The sequence below is a fragment of the Acyrthosiphon pisum genome, chromosome A2 (genome assembly GCF_005508785.2).
Source record: "Acyrthosiphon pisum isolate AL4f chromosome A2, pea_aphid_22Mar2018_4r6ur, whole genome shotgun sequence".
In the NCBI taxonomy this organism is placed as follows: Eukaryota; Metazoa; Arthropoda; class Insecta; order Hemiptera; family Aphididae; genus Acyrthosiphon; species Acyrthosiphon pisum.
Window position 1 is genome coordinate 53962377 of NC_042495.1, and position 16420 is coordinate 53978796.

Genomic DNA, 16420 nt, shown 5'->3' on the forward strand with positions numbered 1-16420 from the left:
CATGATTAGTGCACGTCATGTGGAGCACTGGAGCATTAACTATAGCATTACCTATAGTTAAATTGCTTAAAACAAAATTAAAAAGTTACTTGTTTATCAACTTTTTGACCTAACTTGGTAGTTAATTAATTAATTTAGAATGATGCCTTATATCAAGTAAGAGTAGACGATATACAGTGTATACTCAAATGGTGGTTAACCCATGGTTGTGAACTTTGACCGATGGCACTGACAGACAGGGGCAACTCCAGGAGGGGGGGCACTTGGGGCCGTCCCCAAGCCCGTATTTATAAAAAATGTATATTATTAACAAAAAATGCATATTAAATTATTATAATATTGTCATATGGACTATATGGGCCATAGAGATATGACGATGTATAGGTACGATGTACCTGCTGGCTCCCATCTATATTACGAAAAACCAATAAGGCTATAAATAAAGTAGGTATATTAATATAAAATATACATACTATGGAATGATACTATGATATTATTATTTTATTATGTTCAAAACATGAATATTGAATTGCGTAGCACACATTTCTGTACGGACTACGGGAATACTAAGTAAATATATATATATATGAATATTATCTTGATAAGAATTGTTTTAATCTAATTCTGTAAATAATGTAGTAGACCTCGCGCGTCGCGTCTTTGCCAAATATCGTCGATTAAGTAAACAGTTTACTACTTTACTGTTTATTATAGTAGTATAGCTTATAGTAGTATAACTTTTTGTTATAAGATTTTGTGAAATTATAACTTGCCCCCCCCCCTCTAACCAAGGCTCTGGAGCCACCCCTGTTGACAGGGTAAACTGAACGGAAAATTGGAAGTTTTGAGAATAAAGTGCTAAAAAAAAGTATGTGGCTCAATATTTGACAATACAATAAATGGATGTCGAAGAAGGAAAAACGTGGAGATAACCTAAGCAGGTAGGTACCTTATATAACAAGTCACGTAAAGGGACAAAGAATCCAGGGACTTAGACACACGATGAGAAGATAAAATCAGGAAATGGAAAGAAAAAATCTAGGATCGTGAATATTGGAGAATGGAGGTCGATCACTGTAGCGACTAAAACCTTTACAGAGGTGTACACAAGGTGGATATATATTATATATATCCACCTTGAGTGTACCTACATTAAGCCGGATTCACAGCTGTGTCGTGTGTCGTGTCGTGTCGTGTCGATCAAATCGTATTGTGATTGGATATTACTTTTTTGGTATCATGTAATAACCAAGTTACAACCGAGTAGGTATACCAAGAATTGAATACTGCTCAACTTTTAAACAATATTGGTTAACCAAGCCCTCGCATGACACGACACACGGCGTAGCTGTGAATGCGCCTTTAAGTAGAAGAAATTACGTTTCAACTAAAATAAATATTTAGAAGTTCTATGGAGTGATCCGGGTAGAGTACAATAATTCGAACACCTACATGTTTTTAACCCCAAATGGTGCAATTCGAACATTTTTGAATAAGTTAGCTAGGTAAGGAGTGCAGTTCGACAATTCACTAATCTATCTGGTAGTATAGAAGAAGAAGAATATCTTTATTAGAAGAAGGATATGGTGATCGTTGAGCCGGCTCTTTATATTTTTCAGAGTTTGATGGTTACCGTTTCTGAGATAGCTTTGTTTGCTTATTTTAGTGTTTATAATTAAATTTTTATATGCATTTTTTTTATAATTTTAGATTTCCAGGATTAATAGTTCAATTATTATCCATGGTTAATACTTAACTTTGTTTAACCCTTTCACTGCTCTAGGTGTACTATTACATACAAAATATTTAGATCATTCACTACTCCAGGCATACTAATACGTTCCTGTATTTTATAATATTATCAGTTGCTATAAACAAAACGGTGTAGGAAACCCTGGTTTGCATTATTTTAGACTTAAATAATTAGATAGTTAATTATAGATCTTAAAATTAATACTAAAAAAAATGTTTTATTTTACATAGCTTACACAGGTTTCAAAGCATAAATAGTGTAGCAGTGAAAAGGTTAATGTTTATTTATTAAAAATTATCAATTTTAAATTATAATTGCTAACCTTTTAAACTTCATCCAATAGACATCAATAATAGTTTTTTTGTCCAACACTGGCTACCAGTCTCATCTGACTAGTGATAGTAATATTACTTACTGAACCAAAGTGGTGTTTAAACTATAGATATTGTTAGAAGTAATATTATGAATTATTATGGAAAAAAAAACAAGTTTATTACAAAAATTATATAATATTTAATTTAAAATCTGTTTAAAATGATTGTCTTAATAATAATGCAAAAATGATGAAACAATTTGTTTATATTTTTTCGCAATAAATAAATATATTATACACATACATAATATATAGTAATAATTCGCACTGTACTTTAAAAATCTACAGTTTAATAAAATTATGTAATGCTTAGAAAATGTTTAGTGGCGTTAGAAAAATAATTTACTGTATTTTGTACACTATAGTAATGATCATATTCATTACATAGTAATGATCATGATGAATCATGATTCATTGTTCCATATATCGTGTTTTTGTTGAGCATCGCGAATTTTTTTCTCTAAAAAAGTAATAAACAGATCAAAATCTATGGCAAAAATAAATAATCAATTAAAATTACCTTTAGCATTTGCCAACAATGTACGTTCGGCATTTATAAGATCTGGTGATACATTCATCTTTAGTCCTAAAGCACTACTCACTAGTCGTCTAGCCATTGCAGTACAAGTTTTAGGCCTAGTTGCTGGGAGAGCAACAACTGTAGCGGCTCTGAGCTTTGACTCTTTGGTAGCATTCTTAAGAGGCCTGGTTTTCACAAGAACTAATGGTGTATTTAATGCTTGATCAGCTATTTAAAATATTATAATAATTTATAAATATAAAAATATTAACCTTAAAATAAATTATTTTATATTCACCTAAATGTGGACTTTCAAATACTGCTAATGCATGAGTATCATCCACCCAAATAATTTCAAAATGCTTTTTACGAAATGCAGCAAATTGATTCATTAGATCAATTGTTTTCAGTTCAGAAGAAAAACCATACACCTCAATAACACACTCACCATCACCTGAACGTTCTTCAATTGTTTGATAACTACGGTAATCTTCTTTTGCACATTGAACTTGAACCTTTCCTATTGTAGAAACTAACTAAAATAAGAAAATATATAAGTATTAAAGTACAATAAACACAAGTTTAACATTAACTATCATTATAAATATTAAATAAAACGAGAATATTTTTTTAAAAAACTTACTGAAATAATAAACCCAATTAGAAGTTAATTCCTAAGTTTTACACAATTTCAAATTTAAATAAACCAAATTTTTAAACGCCGCATGCGCATACACTTGCATGCGTTCTCTGTCTTAAAATGCACAACATACCAAATTTTACACTGAGCAGATCATGTAAAGCTCTGTTAGTTTAGAAACTAGAGTGAATTGACCTATTATACAATTTAGAAATAAAAATATTAACTATTAAAACTCATAAGGTTATTTTCTATTTTAATTTTAAAGCAAGAGTATTTTAAAATTGTAAATTGTTTGTGCTAATTTTAAAATACTTATAACTTGGTTTAAAATTAAAATATAAAATAACCTTATGAGTTTCAATAGTTAATATTGTTATTTCTTATTTCTAAATTGTATAATAGGTCAATTCACTCTAGTTTTTAAACTAACAGTGGTGAACGTAATCTACCGAGTGTATATTTTGCTATATTATACGTTTATAAGACATAGAGAATGCATGCAGGTATAGCATCCTCGTAACATAAAATTGTGAACAAAGGATTATTTTTCAGCTGAATTACTGACATTATACCTTCAAATAATAAAATAACTTACTTCTTTCATAAGTAATGGATGTATATAATCATCTTCTTTATCATACATATCTTCCCAACTACATTCATCAACATCTAAAATCTTTTTCTTTTTTTTTTTCTTTTCTTTTTTCTTTTCATTAGTTTCAATAATTTCTAAAGACTGATTAATTAACACTGGACTTTGCTGGACAGCTAACTCTTCACTTAAGTTTTTAGAAAAATTTTCGTCGACATCTGTCAATGGGCCGCTAGTGAAACTATCATCCAAACAATAATGAGGACAGTTTGAATCGTGTTCTTCTTTTAATGCTATTTCAAGCCCACTAGAAAAAACCACTTCATTTCCCTTATGCAATTCATCTAGTTGATTATTAGACATATCTGAGATGTTATCATCAACTAAAATTGGATCCATTGATTTTGTAGTTTTCTGAGGTAATAATGCATCGTCAGTTGTAATTTTATCGTTAACATCTGATATTTGACGGTCAGTTAAGTTAATTGATGTAGAATTTTGAATACTCATACAATCAACATTTTCACTTCTTGTTAAAACACTATCACAGTTGTTAATTGTAGTATTAGACTCTAATTCATTATCCTCCAAGTTGGAATTTTTAATGTTAATTGTTTGATTTGTTATAGATGAATTTGAATTACATTCATTTATATCTACAGAATCTGGAGGAATACTAGAAGATAAAGAATCTGATAACTGAGATGAAACATCATAATATGAAGTTTTAAATTCATTATTAACATCATTAATAAACATTTCATTTGATAAGTCTACAAATTTAAATGAATCTAAAGATGCTAATACAATATTATTATGTTGATCGCGATTGAATAGTGATATTGAACCTTTAATATCTTTTGAATATAATGTGTTGCTTGAATCATCTCGAACTCTACAATTAGCATTAAGTTTATTTGATGGAGTTGAATCTGAACTATTATTTGTACTGGTAGTGTTGGAAACCGTTTTATTAGCTAATCCCCTAAGAGCTTTAGGTATATAAATAGGAATATCTGGCCTTTTAGATTGTTTGCGCTGATGGGATCTACAAAAATGTACACAATAATTTAAAATATAAATTAGAAATTAATAGTAAAATAATTAATGAACTTGACATTACCTCGTACTTGGATTTACTGTTGTAGGCTTAAGTGACTGAAATAATCTTTCTTGGGCCTTCCTTTCGTTAGGGGTTCTATATGCTCGATGTATACTAGAATTATTTCCATCATGCATTTCAGCATCATCTAGCTCTGCTTCACAAAGCCTATTAAACAAATTTGTTATTAGTTATCACATTTTAAAATATTTGTTTGACAGTATATAAACGATTAGCTTTCAGGTTTACAAATAATAATAAATAGAAATGTATTTTAATATTTCTACATTAGTTAGGCATAAACATACAAACTAATAACATTGCCTAACTAATTTTATTTTGCTTGAATAAAGCGCTAAATACATAATTTACCATAAAATTATATAATCAATACAGAGGCAATAGAAGTAACCAGCTGACTGTCATATTTAATAAAAATGAAATAATATATTTTAGCAGAGATTTACAAACTATTAATTTCCAAATGTCAACCATAATCATATTTTTAATTTATTAAGAAATTATTCTAACTAAGTTAACTGCTTAATTATTATAATAATTAGGGATGGATTTTTAATCTACTTTTTGAATACTCTCCTACTCTTCCAATCTTAAATTTAAATATTACAATTAATAAACAATTACATTAATATAAACACATTAGCAAGATTTTTAAAAAAAAATGTTATTTATAATATTTATAGATTAAATATTTTTTTTTTTTTTTTCTTTATTTGAGATAAACAATCTATACCTTAGGGGCACAATAAGTTTATATGGTTAGAGTAATTTACAACATGATACACTCGACGTGAGAAGTCATCCACTAATGACACTCAACTGATTGATTTCAAGATTAAATATTTATATGGAAATTAAGTATTTATTTAAAACTTGTTAAAACTTTTTTAAACATTGAAAATAACACTTAGGTAATAGTTTTCACAATAATCTTGAAGGTTATAATTTACTGAAATAACTTTAATAGCGGCTGTCGCCTGTCAAAGTTACAAAGGTTGATCTCAATATAGTAGTTAATTAAGTCTTTGTCTAATTACACAGCTGTGCTAACTCTCATTGGTGCCCCAGGGAAATAATATTTAGCGCCCCTATTAGGGGCCCCCTAATAAACATACATATTTAAACATTTTAATATTCCGCCCTTTAAAATGTTACAAATTTGGCCGCCCTAGGGCACTTGCTCCATTTGCCATCCCTTTAGCAAGGCTCTGTCTAGAGCATAATATCTAAGCTTGTTTTAGTGCAGAAAAACTAACCCACATACTACAATATTATTCCACCAGTATCAAGTGCAAGTAATTTCTTTTAATAACTTTAAAATTCTAGCTTGAAACTAAAATTAAAAATAAAACATTCAATTGTTGGGGGATAAATAATTTAACATTTAAATTATAATGAAAATAACATTAAAGAGCCTAAATGAATTTATTATAAAACAGTTGACTAAGATTAAATCTGTAATAGGTACTTTTTTGTAACTTTTTTTCATCTTAGTCTTTGATAATATTATTATTGAGAGTTTGAATCAAATAAACATCGTTTGTCTAATTAGCAAACAAGTATTTCTTAAAAAAAATACTATGAAGGCCTATAACATTAATGTAAAACTATGGATCTACAATTGGAATGTTTCAACATTTAGTTTATAATATATTAATATATACTATTACAATTATTAGTACTTATATAGTTTATAATAAAGTTTATACAGCAAAAGACTCAGTTAACCAGTAGCTTCTTGTGACCTTTTTCAACTTATATCTTATCTTTAAGTAAATGGTGTTAAGTAAATGGATTACCTGTGTACCTTGCACATTTATAATTATTTAAAAATGTTGTCTTAAACAACCATAAACAAACCACATAATGTTTATACCTAATTATAAATACTTAAATTAATTTTGTATCAATTTTTTTAAAACCTTTACTCGTTTAGAAACGACAAATGTCATTCTATAAAAACTGACAGTACACCTAACACATAAATTAACAAATAACAAACATTTTATTTAAACAAGTTCTCATGTTGAAAATGTACTAAAAAAAAGTAAGTACCTAGGTACTAATAGCGTTTTCAATTTAAATATTCATCTTACATTGGTTTAAGTGAAGAATGATAAACGACTATGCGTCTTCCGTAGCTGCTACCAATAGATACGGTATTCAATTCGTTGAAGAATTTTTGCACCAGAGTATGCACTAAAAAACGATTACGTGCACTTAATGGAGGGAAAATAAGTACCACATTTCTGAAACACAAACAAAAAAATAATGAATAAAAAAAAGTTGTTAGGTACAGAAGTTTAGCAATAAAGTTTCCAAGGCAAACGGATTTATGCAGTTACCAACATTTTCTTTTCTAAAACAAAAGTGTTAATGTAACGGTTGACGTCGGCCAAGGCTATCTCCAAAAACGAACATTCACCTACTCGCAGGTTTAATGTGTCTAACGACTCCATAGGCACATCGACGGCGGAACACGAAAATGTATTTTGAACATTTGTAAAAAAAAATTAACTATAAATAAATGTTGAACGTAAGGATTCGCGAGTTTTTACTTGAGAAATGAGAAAAATTCAAGTTGAACGATTTAAAAATATAATCGACATTTAATATTGTTGCGCTCTATGAGAGTAATTTATTAGCAATAAAACATAGACCACAGGGTCGTAGTGTCGTACAGAAAATAGAACTATTAACATTGTTTTTTCCACATTTCCATTATCCAAACAAAAACTTCAACTTTTAAAGCCTTGATAAGGCAGTTATCAAACATATGATTGGCTAGCGACCTTTCACGCGACCTCTCCGACGAATAACCCATAGAGTTATCTCTAAATATATAATATATTACCATAGAACTACTACTAGACAGTGGCGAGCCGAAGTGGTCAATTTTGACGCAGTTGCGTCAACTTTTCAAAGGGGGTGGTGCCACCCCGTGACTGTGGCGCAGAATTACATGCTAAAGCCTGACCTCTTGGCTCTTTTGATCACATTTTATTAACATCATAACTTTGTTATAAATAAAAATAGGATCGTGGGGGTGGTGGTAACTGGTAAGTACATAATTATGAAAATGCGTCATTTAAAATTTAAGTTCAGCCCGCCTCTGCTACTAGATATTACTCTTAAGGAATACCGAATAACCATGATTCAAGATAATATTAAACTATATTTAAGGTATATAAATTATAAGTAGTAAAATGTACACAATTCCTTATACGGGCTCCTTATTCTTTCTCTCCCAGTTAAATGGTTATAATATGATCGCATAGCATTAATGACATGTCGGAGTGGAATGCGCTGTCCATTAGTTTTTAGCCTATAGGTCTATACGAATAACAGAAACACGTCATCGTGTTATAAAAATATATTAATTAATAATAATACCTATGTTATAAATTTTGGAACAAATCTACTTTACCAACCCCCTCACGATTATAATAATAGCATTTTATAAATACAGTTATAATATTTTATATGGTGTCATCACAGAATGTAAGTTTTAACAATTTGTCATTGAGTATAAAATATATAATAAACTATAATTCCTATATTATCATATATTTATAACCAATGACAATAGTTAAATAATTATTGTTTATAGCATGGTTAAAAACATGAAGACTAGAACACAGAATAGGGAGACCAAACTCCGCTTCTAATAACGTCCCGAAATGAGTCCACATACTTCTATATATTATATATATATAGAAATCTGTGAATGATTCGCACGATTAAAGTATTAAACGGCCACAGGCTGCTCTGCGTACGCTAGGGTTGCTACTTTAACCCGTGTAATATAGGAATTATTCATGTATTTTGAAAAATATATGCATTATTTTGAACCAAGGCTGAAGATTTTATAGCTTGTACGATTATGCATTTATACATGTGCATAAGTGTATATTTCATAATTCATAAACAACTTATTTTTAAGAAACAAATTTGAATGTGACGACAAACGGTACATTTTATTGGTATAAAACGATCGCTCAAGAAAACAAATGTCAAATGTGTGTGATGTATTGAATAGTATTGACTCAGACTCGCTGTGAACAAAGATATATAGGTATAATTGTGTAAAATAACCAGATATAGTGTTGACGGATTGTATAATTTAATTATTTACACAAAAATAAAAATAATATTTATGAAATATGCATATAAGCATATTTATTAAAAATTGAATACAAGGCTCCTCATAATTTGTTATTATATTAGCAGTTCAATAATATTAAATATATATAGTCGTTATTTTTTAATAAGCATTTATAGTTTATATTTTTACAAAATTAATCAAAATCGAGAAAACTTGCAAATGCTTGTAGTTAAATATTTGTAAAATGTTCAATATTTATAGCTAAGGATTGAAAATTTAAACCAAGGTTTCACATATAAGGTAATGAATATATAAAAAAAATGTATTAACAGTTATATGAGACTTCTGCAAGTGTTAATGAAATTAAAAAGTTACCTACGTACTTACTCACATATTATACTATATTCAATTATAAATAAAAGAATTTCTACAAAAAAAAAGGTTTTTAATAGATGGTTAGTTCAACCACCAAACCAAATTCATAAAAATATTTATATTATTCCGTATTTGTGAATTTATTGTAAACAAGTCAATTATTAAGATACTCATCTCCACTTTTACATGAAGCAGTCGCTTCATTCAATAGTTTTTCTCACCCCCCCCCCCCCCCCCATCAACCACCGAGTGAACCTAAAAACTATATTTAGCTGGTTTATTTTAAAATTGTAGTTATTAAAACAATATACTCATTATTATCAGTTTATAACAAACTAAGATTTTCATATTTATTATAATTATTAAAGGAAAATAATATTTTTTTTGGCAGTGTTAGTAGGTACTGGGTATAATAATCTTTTTTTAATTTAATTGGTTTTATATATTATTTTATAGGTGGTTAAACAATCAAATTTATTATAAACAGAAATCATAAATTCAAAAAAATACAATTACTCAATAGGTAAATTTAATTTATTTTTTATTTTTATTGTCACAAAGAAAATATAGACAGTTTTGTTTTCATAAAAGAACAGAATAACTTTAGGAATGAGTATTTTAAATTATTATTTTATTATTTGAAATAATTTAACTGGATACAATATTAAAAACATCTAGAAAATGTATTTAACATTTTTATCCTATAACAAATTAGATGAGTATGATATAGAACATTAAGATTTGAGTTCAAACCAATTTTATGCCAAAAAAATATATAAAATAACATGTAAAAATTAAATGTTATTAAAAATATTACTATCATGTCCAAAATAAAATACTGAAAGCCATTGCAATACAACAAAATGATACATATGGACTTTTCCGCTCTCCAATTCTTGCTAACTTCCAAAACGTTCCCAATGGTCTAAAAAAGAAAAATGTATAGATCAATATTATTATAAAATATAAATCTTAAATTTAATTATATGGTTAGAAGGTTTAATAGCATTCCGTAAAATGTTTATTTATATCTTTATTTGGGTGGCTATTTGTTCCAGATTTCCCAGGGAGATAGTGATTTAGGAACTCATACTCAATGCTCCTTAAGTCTTTAAAAAATTAATATTTCAATTTGTTGATTATGTTAGATTACAAAATAAAATATAGTTCTTTGTTTACTATTTATTTGTTGAAATGTAAAGTATTAACGTGGCTCCACATGAACTTATAGTCGTTCCTGTAAGCGACTTATAATAATGTATTATAACGCAACAAAGGTGAAGTACATTAAACAATAAACACTTTATTGATTTAAGTGAACACGTCACATATTATAATATAGTGGTTATCAACATTAAATAATTTAGTTTTACATTTTTAAGTGAATCTTAAAAATTCTTTATATTGGTACTGGAAGTTATTTTAATATTATAAATTAAATACAAAAATTAAACTCCTTAAGAGGACGCTACATCCGCATGCATTGTCTTCATCTTACTAAATGCACAACATAGCAAAAACTGTTTTGCACGGGATAACTATGCTCCCTCTGTATTTATAGTAGAATTACCTAAAATTCCACAACACATAAGAAAGAAATTGATCTGTGTTGTAGCATTTTTTGTTTTTTTTTGATAGCACTTACCAATAATTTTTAATAATTAAACGAAAAAAAGAAAAAATATAATGTTCTCAAACTGATAACTTTAATTGTATTCATGTTATCCAAATAAAAAAAAACGCTAGGACACATTTAGTTGTTCCTATGCGTTGTGGAATTTTGGTAATTCTACTATAAATGCAGAGGGAGCATAGTTGTCCCGCGCAAAACAGTTTTTGCTATGTTGCGCACATAGGCGCAAATAGCATTTGGGATTTAGGGGGCTAAAGCCTTATTTTGATAATATTGAATAAGCTTAAGACAAAATGTAGGAAATGTTTGGGGGGCTGTGGACATTTTTGGGAGGGCTTAGCCCCTAAATCCCCCCCTATTTGCGCCTATGGTTGTGCATTTGTAAGACGGAGACAATGCATGCGGGTGTAGCGTCCTCTTAAGGAGTGTCCTGAGGAAATAAAGCTTCTGTTTCTGAAATGAGAACCACTTTTTTTACTGTAAATTATTTAGTGGATATTTTTTTCGATAGTTTTGACGTACATAGTTTAAGATTTAGATGAAAAAGTGAATTCTGTAACTTAAGGATAGTTAATAAAAGTATTCAATACATTATAACAGTGAACAAAAATTTAAACAAAATGTTTTGATTTAATAATATTTATTTATCTTACCCAACTTTATTCCTATCGATAATACTTGGTAATAATTGTCGTAAATAAGTGCATGTACAAATTGACAACAATAAAATTGTCAAAAGACTTTGTAAATTGAATATCGCCAACTGAAATAAAAACATTGATTAGTAATTATAACAAATTAAAATAATTACCAATACAGAATAAATGTATTTAAGAATATATTGTAAAGATATTTTACCATGATTACAGCTTTGAATTATTTAATTAGTATCAAAACTTAAGCTAAAACTATAATTAGAGAAAATAATTCTCATTAAATACAATTTTAATTAAAAACTTTTAAAACTAAACTTCGTCACTCATCAACAACAAACCAATTAATTGATGAGCTGTATCATAGCGGCATAGCTATGGTATAGGTCGTAATGTCATTATGTTCATGAACAATATTATTATTATTGAATAGTGAATACTGTTCTGTTCACGACTGTTGTCACGTCTTGTCGTATGGATCATTGAATATTGATACGTTCATTGATAAGAAAATTACACATTATCACGATTTAAGATAGTACTATCACAGAATAAAAAATAAAATGTATTCTGTGATAATACACTAATCTACATTACAGCATTATCCCATGTATAAATGTATAATAGTTTAGAATAGGTACTTCGTAGTTTGTACCTCGTACACAGTGGCGTTCTCCGGACACTTCATTTGGGGGGGAGGAAATTTAGTACTAATAAAAGACCATATTGGGATCTATAAATTGAATCTGGTTGGTGCATTCGGGACGTCAACATATTTTAAAATTCTCATTAGTTTTCAAAAGCGCAGGGAAAAACATAACAAAAATTAAGAAAAAACGGTAATTTTTACGCAAAATATCGGTTTTCAAAAAAATTGATTTTGGTTTATGGTGTAGCTATAAAACAAAAACCCTAGATACATGACGTATTCACTTAATGTTTATATTATTATTTTCTAATTTTCAAAATATTTTGACTTGTTTTAAGCGGACATTTTCAGTTCCCAATTTTTTAAATTTTTTTGCTATAAATGTAAATTCAATTTTATTTGTTGGGTCAAAAACTTGAAAATTCCATAAAAGGCTCCTAATATATTTTAACAATGACAGTTATTAAAAATATTCAAAATACAGTCACAATTATTTTTAAGAGTATGTAAAGTTTGAATTTTGACAAAATACGTAAAAATCACGAAAATGTGCAAATTATTTTGAGCTAGAAGTTCTTAGAAATTTTAATTTTTTTATCTAAGATTTGAAAATGTAATACAATAATCCCCATAAGTTTTTCTACCTTTAGCAAACAAAAAATGTCTACCGGAAAGTAAAATTAAATTTTTATGAACGTTTGAAGTTAAATTTTTACAAGATTGGATACTGTGAATAACCTATATTCACTCGATTTCTCATGTAGGCAATTTCTTATTTTGCGGTAATTCAAAAACGAATGACTGTAGATACTTGAAATTTACACCATATATTTATTTTATCAATTCCTATACGTGATAAAATGTTCAAAATATTTTGACTCCATTTTGAGCCTTTTACGGACATTTTCCATTTTCAATTTTTTTAGTTTTTTTTTCAATAAATGTCAATAAATTTTAATTTGTTGGGTCAAAAAGCATGGAAATTTAATACAAGTCTCCTGATTTATTGTTACAGTAGCAGTTGAAAAAAATTTAAAATACATAAAAAAATTTTTTTTATTTTGAGTGCTAATTTTTACATAATTTATCAAATTTAAAAATTAAAAATTTGTAAAATGTTCAACTTTTATAGCTAAGGATTGAAAATTTAAAACAATGCTCCACGTAAATAGGTAAATATATTATTTTATTCACATTAATATCATCAAATTTACTTTGTAGTAATCATTGACTTCTCACCTTTTTTAATCTAAAAATCAAGCCATCGTGCCATGCTCTGTCAAACGCCTGGTTAGTATCTAGGAAGAGCCCAGTACAAAGTTGCTTTATTTCCGTTAAGGAATTGTAGCGGTGAGTGGATAGACTTAATGTACCATATAGTGTGTCTAGGTCGTAACTCGTAAGCCAACCAAGTGTAAGGTATAATTTGGTGCTCTTGTAAGATACCCATAGGTTAATTTCAGTCCTGTAAAGAATACTTTTAAAAAGTACTTGAGTAAATACTCAAATAAATTTTTTTTTTAAGTATTTAAGATACTACTCAAATACTTTAATTGTATAGTATTTCAAATACTACTCAAATACTTTGAAAAAGTATTTGGAATACTTTTCAAATACTTTTGGTTTTTCAAGTGGGCTTCTAATTATCGTAATATAAACACATAGGTAGTAGGTTGTCTAAAAGTTAGCTAATAGTTTAAAGGGAATTTTCTTATTTAATGACTATTTTTAGAAATCTGGTTTTCAAAAACTTTCAGCTTCAGCTAACACAGAAATACAGAATACTAAATAAAACTATTATTTTATTATTGTAGTTGACAAAAATAAAATGTAAATAAAATTAATAATAAAAATAAAATGTTCGAAATAAAAAACAAAAGTATTCAATACCAAAAAGTATTTAAAATACTATTCAAAATACTTCATGCTGAAAGTATTTAAAAAGTTATTCAATACTTTAAAAAGTATTTGAATACTCAAATACTTTTACTTAAATACTTTACAGGACTGGTTAATTTCGAAGGGGAACTAATTGTTCAAACAATTTATCTAAAGTTGGTAAAAGACTGATTGGAGCTAAGTATTCGACGAGGCTAATTTTTTTGTTTTCCGTCTTAGGTACCTATTGAGTTTAAGACTTATTTTAGTATTTATCGTTTATTATTTCGATGTTCTAATACAAGCGACTGACCGTTTCAAGTTATACACTCAATAGGTACTGTTTCAGTGTTTCCTAACAATAATATTAAAAACATTTTACTACCTACTCAAATGTTAAAAAGCAGGTAAGTGGATGTCATTCTGCTGTACAGTAGGTTACAAGTGGGTCATTATATAATGGGTTTTATTAGACTTGAATTCAATGATAAAATATCATTGTATAAGAAAAACGATTCTGAGCGGAGACGGTTTGTCAGCCTGGATATTTTATATTGTTATTATTTATTTTATCATGTAAGTTGAATTTATATTATAATATTATAATTTTTTATTCGTTTCTATGGTGATTAACAAAGCAATAGAAACTAAAATTACATTTTTAGCGTTTTTTCATAATTTTTCGGTGGTTTTTCCTGTGGCATTAAATAACTATTGAGAAAATCGGAAAATGACCTCTTTAAAGTACCATCTTGATCCAATTTGCTAAAAAATAAGGTACTATATGTTGAAATCGAAGCACTCCTTCTGGTAGAAATATTGTATACAGGATATAAAAAAATAAATAAATAAACACCATTGTAAAACCAATAGCTTCCTAGCTCCGCTCAGAATCTAAAATGTCTATAGTCATAGCCTCAAACAAGATGAGTGACAGTAAACCGGTACAAAATGACTCGATGGCAAGAAGTGCGAGTCAACATGCCGAACGTAAAAAAATATTTTTAATTTTAATTTTGTTTATATTACTCCCAGTTTTAAAATTACCACCCTCTAATAATTATTGTGTTTATGTATCAAAACTTCTCCTTACAACAAATAAGAAACCAAAAACGGTTTATCATCAGACATCAGGCTATCAGAGTGTAATGAATGAAACAATGAACTGCACAATTGTAATTTTGTCGAGTTCAAATCTATTTATAGAACATTAATTATTATTTTCCAATGTTTATCTTCTACTAAACCTGGTCGTCATGGTCGGTTATATTCATTGATCTATTATTATATTGACCTTTATAATAGGGTTATATTATTATCATGTATCACGTTCAGCAGCGACTTTACGATTCGATAATTTTTGTATCGCGATTCGCGAGTACCTATTTAGTATTTACTAATATAAACATTCCCGTGCCCACATCTAATTCGGACAAAAACTTAATAACGATTAACGAAATAACCACTTGTCAGTCGGTGCTTACTTATGAGTTCCAAGTTTCCGACAGTATGTGTGATCGTGTATGGTTTATGCCATTATGCCACATGGTAATATATAGTATATTATACTATAATAGGTATACTAATATTTATTTGTCATATTTTGTGAATAAAATATAAAACAGATGTTTTCAATTTTTAATAAATTAAAATTGACTACCTATTTTATTAATTTTTATAAAATGTAATAAACTAAGTATTCAATGTTAAATTGTTATAAAAAATGTTTGCTCAAAAAATTCATAATGCCTATCATAGTTATAATTTAATTTAAATGCCCATATAAGATACAGTCATACAGAGCTTAAACACTCTCAGTTTTTTATTGAAATTTCGCCTATGCATCCATTTGCGAAATCGGAAACCCTCTTTGCTCATTACTTTTAGTAAAAGGTTACTTTTACCTATAGGTACGTACGTAATTTAAACGCATTTTGCCATTTCGTTTGTATTACAGACGTCCGTATAATGATCCATGTATATAAATAGTTTTTAATCCGCATCTTTTAGAAAATATTCAGTATTCGTCTTCACACAATTTAGCTAAGATTTGGTTTCTAAGAAGGAAGCATAACGCAGATACCTACTGATCCGTATCTAACCGCGCACATTGAATGGGTAGC

The 16420-nt window shown here is 28.2% G+C and overlaps 2 protein-coding genes across 4 annotated transcripts; both read right to left on the bottom strand.

Moving 5' to 3' along the window:
• Positions 1–2314: 2314 nt before the first annotated feature.
• On the bottom strand, positions 2315–7740 carry LOC100160639 (R3H and coiled-coil domain-containing protein 1). Of its 3 annotated transcripts, none has more exons than XM_008186540.3 (7): positions 7354–7740; positions 7101–7253; positions 5005–5151; positions 3885–4929; positions 2945–3182; positions 2647–2874; positions 2315–2586 (listed from the first exon to the last, which is right to left on the bottom strand). In XM_008186540.3, exons 1-7 carry the CDS (start codon positions 7461–7463, stop codon positions 2531–2533), a joined length of 1977 nt encoding a protein of 658 aa, XP_008184762.1. In that variant the 5' UTR covers positions 7464–7740; the 3' UTR covers positions 2315–2530. The 3 variants fall into 3 exon arrangements, with proteins under 3 accessions (XP_008184762.1, XP_008184763.1, XP_029345262.1); XM_008186541.3 differs by having other exon boundaries at positions 7434–7738; XM_029489402.1 differs by having other exon boundaries at positions 7350–7478.
• A 2260-nt stretch (positions 7741–10000) lies between these two features.
• LOC100569810 (protein kish-A) lies at positions 10001–12223 on the bottom strand. Its single transcript, XM_003245621.4, has 3 exons — positions 11976–12223; positions 11771–11880; positions 10001–10409 (listed from the first exon to the last, which is right to left on the bottom strand). Exons 1-3 carry the CDS (start codon positions 11976–11978, stop codon positions 10304–10306), a joined length of 219 nt encoding a protein of 72 aa, XP_003245669.1. The 5' UTR covers positions 11979–12223; the 3' UTR covers positions 10001–10303.
• Positions 12224–16420: the final 4197 nt, after the last annotated feature.